This window comes from Tympanuchus pallidicinctus, unplaced genomic scaffold (genome assembly GCF_026119805.1).
Source record: "Tympanuchus pallidicinctus isolate F22 unplaced genomic scaffold, pur_lepc_1.0 scaffold16, whole genome shotgun sequence".
Classification (NCBI taxonomy): domain Eukaryota; kingdom Metazoa; phylum Chordata; class Aves; order Galliformes; family Phasianidae; genus Tympanuchus; species Tympanuchus pallidicinctus.
Window position 1 is genome coordinate 22,220,726 of NW_026294679.1, and position 18,153 is coordinate 22,238,878.

The 18,153-nt window shown below is 43.4% G+C and overlaps 2 protein-coding genes across 8 annotated transcripts in view; one reads left to right on the top strand and one right to left on the bottom strand.

Moving 5' to 3' along the window:
* Positions 1-11,004, bottom strand: part of DLG5 (discs large MAGUK scaffold protein 5) — a 99,280-nt gene extending 88,276 nt beyond the window's left edge. Inside the window, exon 1 of the mRNA XM_052676800.1 lies at positions 10,611-11,004. Within this exon, the coding sequence (XP_052532760.1) occupies positions 10,611-10,914 (304 nt within the window). The 5' untranslated portion in view covers positions 10,915-11,004. The remainder of the gene's footprint in view (positions 1-10,610) is intronic.
* Positions 1-18,153, top strand: part of RPS24 (ribosomal protein S24) — a 773,435-nt gene that overhangs the window by 703,872 nt on the left and 51,410 nt on the right. The gene's annotated exons all lie outside the window — the stretch shown is intronic.

The following is an 18,153-nucleotide window of genomic DNA, read 5'->3' on the forward strand; positions in this document are numbered from 1 at the left end:
CTGCCTCTCCTACCTTTGGCCAATTTCTTTCTGAGGTCCTGTCTTACAATGCACGGATGGAACACTCAGAGAAATACAAGTCATGCACACACAATGTATCAACCAAAGTTCAACCCAGCGGGAGACAGAAAAACAGCCTCAACTTCACACAAGGCTTTTCTCCCAGTTTTGGTACAAATTGCACACAGGTTTTGGCCTCACAGAATAGGGCTGTCAGACTTGCTTGACTCATTTTCATATTAATACCAATACTACTGATATTCTACCAGAATCTAAAAACTAGAGGCAGGAAACATCTCTGAAAGCATTCGAAACTGCCTGTCAACGTTACCAAGGAGCATCCTGCTCAGCTAAAGCACTGCTCTGCCACATGCTGCCACACAGCCCACTGCCTTCTCCAGACTATGCAGTATAAAATGCCAGAAGAATAAATGAGACTCATAACCCAGGGCAACAACAGATGAATACATTTGTACAGTGAGCTCATGCAGCATATACCAAAATGCTGGCCTACACTTTTCGAGGCCAGTGTTTTAGAAAAATAGCTCACTAAGTATCTCAAAGGTCATGTTCTGCACTCTATACCTAAGCCAGCCTCGTGATGCTCAACAGGCTTGTGGATTTTTCCCCATTAAGTCTGACTAATCTGACCCTTAACCTAAAGAAGTAGTCAACACACCTTAGAGAAAGTGCCCACTCCTAGCAGCAACCAGAAGCCTTTGAGACATTCTTCCTGAAGGAAAAAAAAAAAAAAAAAAGAAAGCAAGCAAAATCTGCCTATGCACAGATACAGCAAAGGACAGCTGCTGCATATCTAAACAAACAAGGAACAAAACAGGCTGGCTGAGCAACCCAAGGACCACCACCATGGGTGCATGAAGTGCTGAACAATAAATCAGTACTTTTTTTTTTAATACTCATTTCTGTTAGAAAGAAAACCTACCAAACAGTTAGAGTTTTGTTTTTAAAAAACAACTATTTCCAAAATTCAGGTTGCACCTACAGAGCTCACTCAAGAGTCTAGCATAACTGAAGAACTATATGATGAAGCAGCTCATGAAGCAACTGACAAGTCAGTGAATTACAAGTAGAAGCCTACAAATAAGACTTGTTTTTGCATAAGACTCGAGTATTTTAGTTTCTTTTTCAAACACACCCAGGTAAACTAAATGTCCTTAAAGAAACTGAAAAAGAAATCTGTTAAAAATGAACAAGGATCCATTTTTGAGTAGAATTTAAACAAGCTCTCAAATAGTGTCACTTTCTCATAAAAGCATTCACATGACAAAAAAAAAAAAAAGGAGAAATCAACCCAGAGAACTATTCCTGATGATTTTAAAGATTAAGAAATGAAGTTAATATCCAATTTTTTCACTGTGATGTTACAGACCCAAAGAAAACCTTATGATGGTCTGATCTCATCACTGTGCTTATTCTCACATCACTTGAAAGCCAAATCATTGCGATCTAAATAGGAAGACAACCTTAAAAATCATTCCAAGTACTCACAAGATCATTCAGGAAGCATTAAAGAGTACTTAAACTACACAAGTAAACTATCCTCAAAGAAAGGAGTCACTAAAACCACCTCCTGCTGACTTCTGTTGAAGAGCTACTGACATCTCAACCAACACTGCCCTCAGCAAGAGGATCATGAGGAAGATCTAAAATTAAGTGCTTGAAAAGAGCAAGATCACATGGCACAAGTAAGAACCTCAGATCTCTTGTCAAATTTATTTTTCATGAAAGCACGCAACAGGAGAAAGCTACCAATAAAAAAAGCTTCATGATAGTTAAAATAACGTATGAACAACTCAGTAGCTCTATTTGCTAATTTTGATGTTTACTGAATCAGTTTTTTGTTTCCCTCATTCTGTAAGTTCTGAAGCTTTTAGGAAAAAAAAAAAAAAAAAAAAAACTGTAAAAAAACAATCCTTAGCCTGTGTCATAGCAGCCTGTATCACCTGTCCCTCCTTCCTCAACCCTCTCCCTATTCAGCTTCCCCAGCTGAAATACTTACAGGTTTTAAATTTTACATTCCCTCTGGACTTGTTTCTCCAGCTACAGGAACAGATGTATGCCTGGAAAGCTCCTGAACTAGGTCATAATGCATACAATTAAAACTAATTTTTCAGTCAATAACTAAAAAAAAAAAAAAAAAGATTCTTCTAAAATACATACAGCAGCAATCCAGAACAAGCTAGTTAATGCTGTGATCAATTCAGCCCAGGAATCGTGAAACTGGAGAATTCAGAAACTGATGGAGAAGGTGACTGCCAGCTCTTAGCTTCCTCTGACATCAGCTGGATAAGAAGGGCCTTTGAGTTGTAGTGAGTTTTTCTTTATTGCCCAATAGCCACTCATCGTCAAGAAAAATATCCTTATGTATTCGGCCCAAGTAGCCAAGTACTTCTGCCAGATTCCACAAGATCCAGGGATCCCAGGAACTCAGCCTGTCAGCATGTTTTTTTCAAGTCTGCAAATATTGTCCTGTATAGACAAACCTCCATTTGCACAGCAGCTTACAGAAGGAGATCTGAAGCCTCATCTTACTCGTTAGTTACAACAGTAGAAGCTGCTGTACCACCTGTTACCATCAGGACAACTGCTGATGCAACACAACCCACAGTAAGTATACAAACACATCCATAGCACAGCAAACACTGGACAACAGGTATTTTGAACTGGTTTCTGCGCAGTAGTGCTGTGGGCCTCCTTCAACATACTACCAGCTCCACCACTGACAAGAATTAGTAGTATGTCAGAATTACACTGAGAATCTCCAAACACGTTCCTTGTGGTATGGCAGGGCTCTGAAGTTGAGGATGCAGTAAAAGCTTTAGGCTCTCCATGGGACAGTACCATTCTTTTAAGCTTTTACAAGAGAAAGATTGGATAACCTCAAGTTGAAGCTCAGTGCAATGTTTCCAGGATGATTCAGTTCTAAATCAATACTTTTTACCAAATGAAAGCTAATAATATTTATAAATAATAAATTTATAAATAATATTTATAAAATAATATTTCAGCACCGATTACACAGTATAATACACAGCAGAAAGTTATTGAAGCCTAGATAGAAATTTAATAAAGCCTCAACTTTATTATTACAGCTCAACTCATACAAAGTTATTTGTGCTGACATGTTTTGCTATCTAGATCAATTTTACTATAAATACAGCATTTCAAGATTGCTCATATATTAAAAAAAAAAAAAAGAAAAAACAGATTGCCTCACACTGAGACATTCAAAACGTGCAGAGCATTGAACAGCTCTGAAAAATGTCTCACCTGAGATTTTACGGTACAAGAGGCTCTGCTGTAAAAAAGTGCAAAATAGAAGGAAGGAATTCACCATAACATACCGGCATCTTTTGAACGAGCTTTTTTTTTGAGCTTTAGAATAAGGAATTGTGCTATAAAATAATAATTGAAATTGAGATTAGGACTGAATGGAATAAGAGTTAATAGGAGTAAGGAAAGATAAGAAGCAAGTTGAAGGAAATAAAGGTGGAGTAGGAAGAGGGGAAAAAAGAAATAGAAAGTAGTAAAAGTAAAGAAAAAAGGGGAAAAAAGAAAACTCAAGTTGCAGACTGTTTAAACCTGAGAAGCCCAGTCACTGCTGTGTGGTGGCTGTGGTCCTTGCTATCTAGACCAAAGGTCTAAAAAATAAAAAAAAATAATAAAAAATAATAATAATAAAAAAAAAAACACCCTTCACAGCAAGAGTAAGACAGTAAGTCTTGTTTACGTCCAAAACAGCTCAATAACTGTAGGCACGGATACCCCCAAAATTACTATTCATTTTACACAGCTGAAAACAGTGGCCACATGAGTGACTAGCTTTCTTCTCCTTTTCCTCTGAGCACAGCAAAAATATAATTGAGAACCATCACTCTTGGGAGTTGTGAACTACTAAATACACATTTCCTTCTTTGGAAGCAAAAGATCACTTCCACCCACTGTTTTTCGTTGGGAATTACCCCCCTGAACACTTGCTGGAAGCTTCTTGCATTTGTTAGCCTGATACTTGGAAGGGATACTGTGTAATAGAGGTCATCAGATAACACATGTACTGCGAAACAAGCACTGGGTATTTTTGCAAGTTTAATTATTGCTTATCACTGTCAGAGACCTGTACTTCTCCTAATGTAAGTGACTTCTGACACCACTCGCTTTTTATCTGCACCATTTTTTTAAAAATTAAGTCCCGTATCATGGCTCGAGAGGAGACCATAAGAACTAATAACAGGTCTGACATAACCAGGCATATTGTATGCTCTACTTCTCCCACTCTTCAATTTGCAGCACTAGAAGACAATATAAATTGAGCTTAATTGCAAAATTGCCTGTTCAGTCCTCGAATCAGAAAATTACACTTTTACAATTTCTCTTCATTCTCATTTCCCTTTTTCCCAGAGAATGTACAATTCCAGTACTGCATTTCATCTTCTCCAAACACTTCTACAATCATGCTTCTCTACCCTGCCCCTACCCTCCCAAGCTCCTCTCTTTTCACTCCTACAGGACAAAACCGCCTGTCTCCATACTTCACAGCCTTGCTCCACACAGCCTCTTGGCCACTCACTGGCTCCTCTGTTACTGGGCAACATTCTGGGGGGATCAGTGAAGGGGCAAAACACAGAGAGCCCAGAACCAAACACCAGCTGTTCTGCTCCCAGCATCTTGGGCACAGTTCCATTTCTTGTGCACTTCTTACCTCTGAGCTGCCAGCATGAGAGCTGGGTCTCAGCCTTCCATCTCCTAACTGCTGACACAAAAGGCAACTACTCTTTTGTTTCTACATGCACTCAAAGACTGCTGCAATACTGCAATATTTAAAAGTCATCTGTGATTTCAAATTAATTCTGTCTGAAGCAACACACTTAAAAAAAAAAGCACCCGAACACCTGGAGAAGCAGTTCCTGGCCTTTTTCCTACTCCTACTTTTTCCTATTCCAATAAAATGCCCACACATTTATTTTCTGGACTAGAAATTAACATTCGATCCCTGACCAGAATTAGGAAAAAAAATAAGCCTCATAAAACAATATAAGGAAACTATTCAATTTTCAACCGTCTTTCTTCTTTCCTTCATGTCCCTTTCAAGACCTTCCTTAAAAAGAATTAAAAAAAAAAAAAAACAACCAATCCACTAGGAATTTTAAATTTTAAAATTTTAAAACTTAAATTCTTATATTGAAATAGATATATAAAACACCACAAAAGACTGACATAATCTGCTTTTGAAATCTAAAATAGTGCTCGATGCTTAGAGTAAAATGAATGCACTGTTTCTATAAAGCTTATGGATACACACAATGACTGCAACTGGATGATTACAGAAACGCGGGAGGTCAACTGCTGATACAGGGGAGATGATCAACCTACAAGTTCTGAAACGTGCAGCAAAGCTTTTTCAGTTCAACAACGTGCCCAGCTAAGGACGTAGCTGGGAACAACTTCACAGCCATTCCTCAAGATGAAATTGTAACCTTGGCAATTGAAACAGCTTTTTTGAAGCTGTTTTTTCAATTTTTTTAATATCACACACACACACACACACACACACACAAAAAAAAAAAAAAAAAAAAAAAATTGAAGTACAATTCAATTGTACTGACAATTGTTTTTAGTAGTCTGAAATCCATGTAGCCTAAACAGATTTCTGTTTTGACCCTTAATTAGTGCTCATCATAAAGAAATATCTTCCACTATATTCTGTCATGTTCTAAGTTAAAAAACATTCTTCACATCAGTATCAAAGAAGACTGGTCTAGTATGGGATCTAAGACATGAGAAAATTATGGAAGTCACTGAACTCCATGTCAGGAAGGATATATTTGACTGTCAAAATATAGGACTCATATGGGATAGAGGTAAATAAATAATAATCCACTAGTAAACCAACATAAACAAGAAAAAGCAACTGGCACACTACATAAAAGAACTAATCCCTGTGCAAAGCACTGGGAGATTTTAAACCAGGAGAATATTCACTTACACATGAACATGGACGATTTCTCACATAAACATTTACGCAGGAACGCATGGTTACAACCAAAGGTATCACTCAAGGAAGGACTGAATGCAACCTCCAGACATGACTAAGGAGAACGGAACAAATGGTGCCTTCAGTTCTTTTGCTTTGACAGAAGGCAGCTTTCTCATCCATTTTGTTTACAAACACTGGTAAGTAGAGTATTCTTGAATTAGAAACAAAGCAAGCTTGGAAAGATACATTTAACAGAAGCATATAGGAACTATTCTGAAGAACAAACACATCTAAACAGAGACCAAACCAGGGAAAATTCTACCAAGAAAGCTCCTTGAAGCATAAGCACAGATATCCATGCTAGAAGGCTTACAGCAGCTACTAGGACTCCAGTTCAGACCCTGTAGCAATCTGAACAGCTGTTGACTTTCTTTCTGTTGTGCAGATGAATACCTATAAAATTGTCAGTACTACATTGTCCAGTCAGCCACAAGAACTGCTGGTGTAAACAACAGCCTGCATTTCCAGCACAGTTTACATATTATCACTGAAATTCAAAAGGTTATATTTAAAACGAGACAGAAGAAAATACAAAGTTACTCTGCAATTGAAAAATACAGGGAAAACACAAGTGAGGTTGCATACACCGAAATGGAGGGAGAACCACTCTCTCAGCGTGATTGTGAGCAGTCAGTCTGTGAACCCTGCAATCTCAAACAAAAGGACCCTGCTGACTGCCTTCCCACTTCCTTCACAACATCAGACAGGAAGAAGAAATCACCAATTAATTGTGAAACAAGTTATTGATCACTTCTAATTTTCACCTACAATAAGCATCCAGGAGATATCATTCATACAAGAGCATGAGCCTGCCTTGGTGTGCCCCTGTAACTTGGCATTTTTCAGATACTAACAGTAATTTTAGAAGTTGGATAGGTTAAATTAAAGGAGATACTTGGGGGACTTCTTTGGTGGTTTGTTTTTTTTTTCCTCCTTGTAGGTAATACACAATGCTGAAGATCATTTCTCTCAAGTATTTTAGATACAGAATCCCTGCTTCCTTGCATACAGCTTGGTGCAACATCCAAAGAGCAAAAAGCAGCTGGGCTCATCTGCCTTCAGCACCCACAGGAACAGGGAGTGAAAACCCCACACAGTCAGCAAAAGGCAGCCAGGCACTCAGACTTCCTATGGAAGAATAGAGGACAGACCTATCCATAGACTTTACCATAGACCTTTATGAGGAGGATAGACCTCCTCTGCACGTTACACCTGCACACAAGTTCCACCACAGCTACCCTCACACATTAACCTTTTGCATAACACACTCAGAACAAAGTCAGCAAAGGCAGAGTTTTTTGGAGGCATTCAGAAGGCACGAATAGTTCCGTGACTTGTTACAATTAGACGCGCTCAGAGCAATCCAGCTGGTGCATACAGAATAGCCTCAGAGGGCTCAGGTCCCCCACCTCCACATGTGAGGGCAGCTCACTAGTAGCAGCCTCCCACACACTCATTTGTAGACATGTCCATCACAAGGCGAACAAAAACTTAACGCTTCAAGTTGGCTCTTTTTGCTTTCATTTACCAGTAGCAATGAAAACCACTGTGTCAGGGGAACATCCTTCCCCACACTGATGTTAATGGAACACAGATGATCCTCAGGATTGGGTTCAGACAAGGAGGATACAGTTCACTTTGCCAAACAGGCTACACTTCTCTTCTGCACTCACTGTTGTGAGATATTCCATAATTCTTTCATTTTAGAACTAAGCATTATTACACACAACATGCATTGTATTTTTCATGCCATTCATGTTTTAGGACTTTGCTTTTTAGGCTGAGGAATACTGATAGCCCAGTGCCATTAATATATGTTCCCAATAAGATAGGGCCAAGCATTAATCTAATCATACAGAAATGTCACAAGATCCCATTTCCAAAAGCCAGCACCCATGCCCACCACTCACTGATGTCAGACCACATATGCTGGAAGTGCTGAGATCTATTGTTCCATCCATTTTCCCCTGTTCTGTGAGGTCCTGGCATATATCATTAGAAACAGCTGTACAACGTAACACAGGGATATGCAACAAAATGTAAGAACCTCACACACATATTTTGGTGTTTCACAAAGTATTAGCATCAGCAGTACCACTCCAGAAAAGCCAAAGCAAACAGTACACATGCAAGCACTGCTTTCACTGCTTTCCAGGCAGAAGAGATCTGCAGAGCTTAATTCTATGAAAATCTTTTATTCCATAAAAATTGTGGCAGTCAGAAGTCATCCCCAGAGACTGGAAAAAGGAAAATATTTCCATAATCAAGAAAGGGAGAAAGGATAATCCAGGGATCTGCAGGCTGATGAGCCTCAGGTCTGTACTTGGGAAGATCATAGAGCAGATCCTCCTCAAAGCTATGTTAAGGCACAGGTGAGACAAGGTGGTGATCAGAGACAGCCTGCATGCCTTCAGCAAGGGCAGATCATGTCAGAACAATCCAGTGGCCTTCTATGGTGTACTGATGACATCGATGGACAAAGGAAGGGCAACGGGCAACTGATATAATCTACCTGGACTTCTGCAAGGCCTTTGACTTGATCCCACATATATCCTTATCTCCAAATAAGAGAAAGATTTGAAGGACTATTAAGTGGATAAAGAATTGGTTGGATGGTCCTAGCCAGAAGATTGCTGTCTATGGCTCTATGTCCAGGTGAAGGCAGGTCACACGCGATCTCCCTTCTGGGGTCCATCTTGAGACTGTTGCTTTTCAACACCATTATCAATAACACAGACAGTGGGATAGAGTGTACCCTCAGCAAGTTTGCTGACAATGCTAAGCTGAGTGTAGTTCATGCAAAAGGAAGGAAAGAATGTCATCCAGAAGGACCTGGACATGCTCAAAAAATGGGCACATGAGAAGCTCTTGAGATTTAACAAGGCTAACTATAGCTATATTGCACTTGGTTTGCATATTGCATTATAGCTATACAGCTATATCGCATTATAGCTATACAGCTATATTGCACTTGGATTGAGACAATCCCAGATACAAGTAAAGACTGGGAGAAGAACTCATGAAGAGCAGCCCTGCAGAGAAGGATGTGGGGTCCTGATGGATGAAAAGCTGGACATAAGCCAACAGCATGCTCTTGCAGCACAGGCGGCCAACAGTATTCTTGGGCTATAACAAAAGCTGGGTGCTAGCAGAGAGAGAAAGGGAATTGTCTCCCTCTATTCTGCCCTTGTAAGGTTCCATCCAGAGTACTACGTCCAATCCTGGGGCCCCCAGCACAAGGATGCAGAGGTGTTGAAGTAGGTCCAGAGTAGAGCCACAAGGATGATCAAAGGACCCAAAGGACCTCTCCTATGAAGAAAGTTTGAGGGAGTTTGATTTGTTTAGCCTGGAGAAGAGAATGCTCTGGGGAGACTCCACTGGGGCCTTCCAGTATGGAAGGCTCTTGTAGTGATAGTACAAAGGGTTTAAACTAAGAGCATTAGGTTAGATGTTAGGAAGAAATTTTTTACTCAGAGTGGTGAGACACTGTAACAAGTTGCCCAGAGAATCTTGAGCACTCTACCTCTGGAAGCATTCAAGGCCAGGTTGGATAGGATCCTGGGCAGCCTGATCTAGTGGTTGGCAGCCTTGCCCACAACAAGAGAGTTGGAGCTAGATGATCTTTAAGGTCCCTTCTAAACTAAGCTGCTCTGTGATTCTCCTGAAGAAGAGGTATAGTCTGTCCCAAACCACACAACAACAAAAACAAAAACACATTCTTCATCAGCTTGATGTAGGCAAGAGAATACCAATCGCACAACCGCATGTTCTTCACTTACATTTATTCCAACCGAAGTATTTCTTATCTAAAAACACAGCTCCACTCACAAGGCATCGAGGATTACCACTAAATCCTTTTTTTTTTTTCTTTTTGAAGTAGATTCTGACATGGAGAGGAGGGAGAAAGGAACATCTCTGGGTCAAAGACAAACTTCAGAAGGTCTGCACTGCAAATTCTCACCGTGATTTGCAGCTCTATCAATTGCTTTTCTGTTCTAATCGCAGCCGAGTGCTACAGCAGCACGGCCCCAAACAAGCCCACATTCATGGGAAGAAAAGGAGTTACAACACTTATCTGAGGGCTGAGCACGCGCCTCCCCGAGCTCTCCCCCAGGAGCGCGGTAGCGGGGCCGGCAAAGCGGGCGGCCCGGGCGGGTACCGAGGATCGGCTCCGGCCCGTCCCAGCGGCGGAGCCTACCGGGGTCCGGCGGGGACCGAGACGCTGCTCGGATAAAGTGCCTGGAAGTATAGCATCCGCCGTACTTCGGGGAACAAGCGGCAGCGCGCTGCCCAGAAGAGAAAGGAGGAAGGGAGCAAAAAACAAACACTGAGAGTCCGAACGCAAGAGCGGCAGCTCCGTTTCCCCCGGAAAAGCCGGCGGGCTGCGGCGGAGCCAGGACCCCCGTGCTCGTCCCGCTCCGCCCCGCTCCGAGGAAGGCGGCCCGGGGGGCCCGCGCCGCGCGGCCGCTCCCTGCCCGGCGGGGTTGGGCGGGTGCAGACGCTCCCCTCCGCCCTCCCCCCGCCCCCCCCGCCCCGTGCCCCCCTCCCCGCTCACCGGCCGTCTCCTCCGCCGCCGCCGGCGCCCCCGCCACGCCGTTCAGGTAGAGGATGGAGAGCAGGTGGGGCTGCGTCTTCTCCAGGGCCACCCGCAGGTCCTGGAAGTGGTCCCGCTCCTTGGCCAGCAGCAGGGCGATCAGCAATTCGGCCTTGCCGCCGCCCGCCGCCTCCAGGTCGCGCAGGTCGCGGGGACCGAGAGCGCCGGCGGCCTCCAGCAGCTCCACCACCTTGTCCACCTCAGTCATGGCCTGCGCCAGGCTCTGCCGGCACTGCGCGAGCAGCTCCTTGTGCTTCGGCTCCATGGTCGCCGACGGCCAAACTTCGGCCCCCTGCCCCACCGGTCGGCCGCCGCCCCCGGGGACGCGCGGGTCGAGGGGGAGGCGCCGCCGCCGGCCGCCGCACGACTCCGAGCCGGGGCCGGGCCGCCCTGCGCCTCCTCCTCCCGCTGCGGGCTGCCGACCACCGCTCTCCCCTCGGGCGCTCGGGGGGGGGAAGCCGGCTGCGGGGCTGCTCCTCGTCCTCCTCGGCCGGCGCCGCGCTCTCCTTTCCGCCTTCCCGGCGGTCAAACAACTTCTCCTCCCCCTCCTCCTCCTCCTCTCTACCGCCGCCGCCTCCTCCGCCGGCAGCCGGCGCCCCCCACCCCGCGGGGCGGCTCAGCCAACTTCTCTCCTGCGCTCACTGCAGGCCGCGGGGCGAGGAGGGGTGGGGGGAGACGGCCTCAGCTCCAGGCGCCTCCTTTCATTCGCGGCAGCGCGCAGCCATATTGGTCGCACACGGCGGCTGCCTGCGCCCAGACGGTGCCGCGGCGGCGCATGGCCCGGCCCGCCCGCTCCGCGCCTCCCGCCGCCGGCGGCGAAACACGACGGCCTCTGCCCCGGCCGCGCTCCGCCCGTCACTCAGCGGCTCCCGCCGGCCGCCGGGGGGGGGGGGGGGCTGCAAGGAGGCGGGGCGCGGGCGGGGCGGCCCCGAGAAAGACCCGAGCCTCGGCGGCGGGAGAGCTATGGTGGGGGTGGCCGGCTGGCCGGCCGTCGATGGTGTGCAAGGCGATGGGGAGATCGGATCACTTAAGGGGCCGGCATCCCGCCAGTTCCGCTTGTCCCGCACCGAGCCCGGGCCCCTAAGCGGCGGCGGCGAGACAAAGGCCCCGCGGGGCGGTGCTGCTCGGCGGCGGGGCGCGCACCGCCATCTCCCGGAGGCGCGGCTCTGAGAGTGGGGCCTGGAGGCGGCGCGGCCCGCATCGGGCAGGGCTGGCAGGCTCCGGGCTGGCGGGCTCCGGGCTGGCATCGTCCCGAGGGAACAGTGTCTAACAGATACACCGAAACTCGTCTGATCCGACGGAAACGCCACAGTGCGGACAGACCGCTGGGATTTTTGTCCACTAGGAGTTACAGAAATGAGAGTTTCAAATAAAAGGTGTACATATTAGAAACGGGTGCTGTCTCATCTTCTCTTAAATGGGATTTTGGCTGTTCAACAAACAACTGTTAACTTACCAATGGAACACAAATGGCCTTGTTCTCAGCAGCTGCAGAATGTAATCGTGTGGCAAATAAAAAGAGTAACAACGTGTGGCTGAAGGCAAGCAGCCTGTCTGCGTTCCCGTCCTGAGCAGCATCTGAACCCCAAACAACCAGGGCACAGGCTGCAGAGCGACTGTGGCTACTTAAATCTGAAGTTCACATTTTATCTGAAAAACCCTCACTGGGTAAGCACACAAAGATAACAGCGGCACTCACGGCACAGCAGAAGTGCAACCAGTGATTGTATCATCTCCATCACATCCAGTAGCAGTTGGGTGACCTGAAGGTGCCCTGGGCCAACACCTGTGTGCTGTGTATAATGTCCATAGTGCTGCAGTCAGGGAGCTCATTCTGTTTTCTCTGAGCTCGCTGACTGGGAGCATTGAACTTCCACACTGTGTATCAAGTTGTGTTATGCAGTTCAACAGATGAGGATGATGTCTCACTTATGTGTAAACAGCCTTGGTTTCTGTGCATAACCGTGATACCAAATCTACTACACAATTCTTAGTGGCAATACAATATGAAAGCACTTGGGCATTTTTTCCTGTCTGGAAGGTCAATATTCAAAGGAATATCGCTCAATATTTACTAGTACGCAATGGGTTTGAAGCAAGTTTTTTCCATGTTTTATCCCTTGTTGCTCATGCTTTTGTGGATTCCTTTCTTCTAAATCTGCATCAACGGTTTTCTTAGTGAGACTTTTACAGGCAACACATGCAGAGCTTTGCATCACTGGCTAAGAGCTGATGTTGTAATACCTGCAAACTGCATTATTCTGAGGCCATTTGATTTTATCTGAAAATATGCCTATTTCTCTCCAACAAACTGGACAAACTTTAGTCAGGAAAGCAGTAGTACATTCCAGAAATACTGGTTAATGCTGGTATACATGGCTTGTTTTCAGCTCTGCAAAAAGAAACAGAACGGAGCCACCAGGGAGGTTAATGCAGTGTACGGGTGAGGCCAGTACAGGCACAGGTCTTGTATTCTTCTAGCAGTCAGCAACCCTGCATGCGGCACACAGTTCTTGGAATGAGATTATCTTTAAGGTCCCTTCTAGCCCTAGTCATTCTATGATTCTGATTATTGTAAAAAATTTGTTCCATATTTCCATTCTAAATCTCCCCTTTTTTAGATTAAAAGCATTTCCCTTTGTCCTATCACAAAAGATACAGCTAAAGAGTCTTTGTTCTTTCTTACAGCTTCCCTTCAGATACTGAAAGGCCTCCTTGAAGGTCAGGTCTCCTTGAAGCCTTCTCCAGGCTCAGTAGCTCCAGCTCTCAGCCTGTCCTGACAGGGGAGGTGTTCTGTCCCCTAATGGAATAGATATACGTGTTATATTTGAAAGCTGAAACTATGGAACATGCAAAATTATTGTGCCAATGTGAATTGAACAAGATTTGGATCGTTACAATACCCCAGAGTGTACAACTCTACTGCCAAGATAACAAAGAAGCTAAATCAATTTTCAAGGAAGCCTCCTCCAAAGTCCTCAAGAAGAAAGGGAAAAACTCTCCCTGGTTTCCCTGCCAAGTTTTCTGGGATAAACTATGGAAGAGATTTTCAAACTTAGATTTAAGTTAACCAAAGATCTTTGACTGAAACTCAAAGTCTATTACTTGCACCGAATATTCAAGAATTTTCTAAGATTTGGTATCACAAAAACAGTTTTTTGTTGTTTTTTTTTGTTTGTTTGTTTGTTTGCTTGTTTTCTCGTTTAAAACAAGAAAAATGAAAGTTTTAAAAAATATATTCATTAAAATATACTCTGTAATAAAAAGCTCTGCCAGAAGACATCCTGTGTGTTTATACAAAGTAGGATTCCAAACAACTTGATACTGGAAAAGATCAATACATTTTCTAAGCTGTATCTTTGGAAGCCAGACTACTGGGAATGTGTGCTTTGGACATCAGAAAAAAATGCTGTGACCTTCAGAGATGTTGTTAAGGTAGCAGTACTTTTAGTCAGAACTAGAAGAATTACTATTTTGAAATCATTCAGTTAAGCTAAAATATAAGGTATGGAAACAGTGTCTTGTAACAGGCGATCCAACAAATAGTCATACCAGCCACATGTGCAACACTTCCCTCATTTGTTTATTCTTGAGTTGCCTGTGCAATTTGAGAAACATTTAGAGGACAGGATATCATAAAAAAGCAGAAATTGGGTTAATATTATAATTTATTTATCTTTTTTTGAGAAAGAAGTAGAACACTAGTGTTGCCCTGCAGAAGCAAAGTACTCAAACATAGAGTTTGAAAAACTAAAATGGGTGTCTACCTGGTAAATCTGCCCCTCAGAAACTTCCCTGATTTACACTGAGGACAGCAAAGCACTTTTAAGCCCTTCTTTTGCAGAATTCTCTGTCAGGAGGACAGCATCATCCTCAACAGAAGCATTAGGTTTCAGCAATTCACAATCATGCAACTGAGGATAATTTTTCTTTCTATTCCATTAAACTCTGTGCAGTGTACGGAATCCCATTAAATTTCACAAAATTAATGGAAGTATATTGTATATGCATGTATATGTGTGTACAAATAAAGCCTTCAGAAACTTTAAACACAGAGTAAAGGACAGCAGGAACAGTATTCAACCTTTAGGACAAGAAGAGTTTGTTCCTGTAATTTCCTGTACACCTTTGTTATTCTGCAATCATTATCATGCCTGTGTATGCAAACTCACCTTGTTTCCTGAAATGAAATGTTGTGTTATACATTTGAGTTAGAATCTGAAAAGAGATTGAAGATCCTGTAGCATAGCACAGCTTTCAATGTAAAAGTGTATCCTCCACACAGATCAGACAGTTGAAGACTGAAACTGAGGTTCTGGTTCTGAGCATCATGACAGCTATATAGAAAAGAGATAGAGGAGAACAGAAACAGACAAGAGAGATAAAACAGCAGAAAAGAAAATCCTACCTGTTTTCAAGATGGATTTCAGTGTAATCATATAAAGCATCGCACCTGCAGTGGCAGAGACTGTACCAGTGAACATTCTATCTTGCCAGTTCTCTGCTTTCCAAAGCCATTAGGCAGTGAGATTTATATTCTATGTCAGTGATCCACATACTGAGCGACACTATTGTGCTATTTTAGTTTGGGATTTTTTGATAAGACACCCGCTAGAAACATCTGGGCTTTCAAACAGATTTCTTATATTCATTTTAATAGGCCTTATGATAGTCTTCAGGGTAAAAAGTACCTGTCACTCAGTCTCAGGTACTTTATCCTTCTTTGAAGCTACCAGCTACTGGTGCCTGCATCCCAGCAGCAGCCCTGCTGCTATAATTTCACTGATGAATCACCTCCTCAGTAGCTTCAGTGTGAACTGTCAGAAAGTCTAATGCCTCAAAGGAGAGATATTCCTAGTTTTGTTTTTTTTTTTTTTTTTTTTTTTTTTTTTTTTTTTTTTAAAATATTTAAATACTCAGGAAACATTTTATTTCTTTTCTTTTTTTTCAGAGCCCTTAGGATTCAAGTCTTCAAGCTTCATTGGCAGCCACGTAAGCTAGAGGCATAGTTTTGCAATGAAAGCTAAGCTTCTCACATGGCCATGTGACTCAAGCTCCCAGGGCTTAGAGAAAAATATTGAGAGCTACAGTCTGTTAATGGAAGCTGACAACATTGTGTGGAATTTAGGAAGGAAGATGATCAGATATTCCACAAGCAGGAGAAATACAAGCTGTTATCAAGGTGAGATTAAAGCAGATAAAGCAAAGTAAACAAAGATTTTGTCTTAGGTACTATGGAACGGAACAATATGGAACAATAGCAGCCGAGCAGATCTCAATGGAATTGTATTGTTTTGGACTGATGTAATTTAGAGACAATAGATTAGTGATCTCAGAATAGGAAGGTGCAGGTCTACTGGTGCAGCGGATCAGAAGGTCTCACTGATCCATAAAAAAGGCAAAGATGTAGAGGTGCACATAGATGTAGAGGTGTAGCATGAGTGGCGCAGGGCATGTCAGCGGCACTGGGGGCACCGTGCTGCCTACAGACACTGTGCTCCAGCCCCAGGGAGTGGCTGCGGGCTCACAGACCACAGGGGCTTATCTGTCTTCCTAAACATGTGTGACCACAGGCTGCAGGAAACAGTTTGGTTCTTCTTCAGAGAGCTGCTGCGGAGCACAGCACGAGGGGAACCAGAGCAAAGTATGGTGTAGCTTTTTTTGTAGCCTTAATAATCTATCAGTGGTTTCACCCTGTGCTGCCTGGGGCAGCTTTCTTTGGCCTATTCCAGCTCTGGGTAGGGACTGAACTGATAACTCAGATTAAAATGAAGATCAGACAGCATCTTCAGGCAGATTCCATAGAAACAAACCACTCTGTCTGCTGAAGGCTTTTAATATCTCTGAGGCTAGTGAAAAAGCAGAAGCAAATCAAAATCATGTTTTACTTCAGTAACTAAAATTTCCCATTTAAAACCTGAAATACTGCAGATCCACATGACAATCCTCCAGGGTAAGAATTTCATCTTGCTTTGGGAAGGATGCACCAAGCTGCACCTCTCAGATTCCAGTCTGTCCAGAACAAAACTGAAGACAATGGATTTCCTAAAGGAGCCTGAGCTAACTTTCACATGCTTAACTTCATCTGTAAGCCAGCAGATCTTAAACAGTCCATTTTGAAGGCCATTGCTTGTAATTTGCTGATAGTTCCATTACTAAGTCAATTTTCAGCTAAAATCAATACTGGCAATTTATACCATTTACTTTTATTTGTTTTCACAAAAATGGGGAGGAGTTAAAAGCAAATGCATACCCTCAGCATCCCTGGGAAATATCTATAAACAAGTCACACACAATCTGAGAACTCATAAGAAAAATTCAGCTGAATGTAGACAGCTGTAATGGCAAGGACTATCCATAAGTCTGCTCTGTTTCAAGATCTTCATTGTTCTTCTGTCAAATTTTCTTGGCTATTAGAGCAATGAATATTTTCAAAGTGGTTCTGGAACTAAAAGGGATCCTCCTATTGATTTTGAATGGCTTTGGTTCAGTAATCCAGCTCATTATCCATTAAAATATACAATTTCATTGTATCAGTGGAAAATGTAATATCTTAAAAAAAAGCTGCAAGAGAGAAATAGAAGTTGTTGTGATAGGATATAATGCTGTCAGACATTAGCCTGATGGGTATAGAAAGAAAAACCATTGTGCCTAGCAGGCAGAATTGACAAAGCAGAGATTTAGAAGGACTTATAGGCAGAATGCTTGCAGAGCCACATCGGAAGCACTGCCTGAGAAGCAGGATGATGCTGGGGAATGTGGGGCAGTGCTTCAGTTGTGGGTTGGCTGGGGTCAAAGCTAGGCTTGAAGGAAAAGGTTCTTGCTGATGACACAAGGATGTCCCAGATGTTGCTAGCCCAAGCCCAAAGAGGTACCTGTAGAAATGGAGACAGCTATGCCTCCAACTTTGGTTCTCCGGGATCCTCTGGATTCTGTGCAACAGCTGAATTATCACAGGATTTATCTAGGTTAACACTGTAGAAATTCTACAGACTTGCAATTTGAAAATAAATCTTTACTTTTAACATTGCAGGATATTCTTTGTGGAACTGAGAATTAAGTTGAGGTTGTACAACTTCCTACAGTCATCCTTGCTCAGACAAAGCAGGCTGTGGTCACAGATAAATACTAAAGATCATTCCACACTACAAAAATGCTGGGCTTAAGAAAAGTCAGTTCTGAAAACAGTAACTTGTGAAACAAAGTAACTCCCGTGTTGCACTCCCGTTTTTGAGGGGAAAAGGAATAAAGCCTGAGCAAGCCTCTATGCCTTGGCAGGGACAGGAAAGCTTTCAGCCATTTCCAGAATGGAATCATGTCTGCTTGGCACAGTGGCAGCTCCACTACCAGCTTTATGAGGTTTGGTTATTCACTTTAAAGTGAGGTACCTATCTCCTGCACAGCTGTATTCCACCACCCAAGACAAATTTAAAAATTAAAAATAGAACTTTTCAGGTTCACAAATATTTTTCAAAGAAAAGTGCCATAATAGTAGTTTAGAACT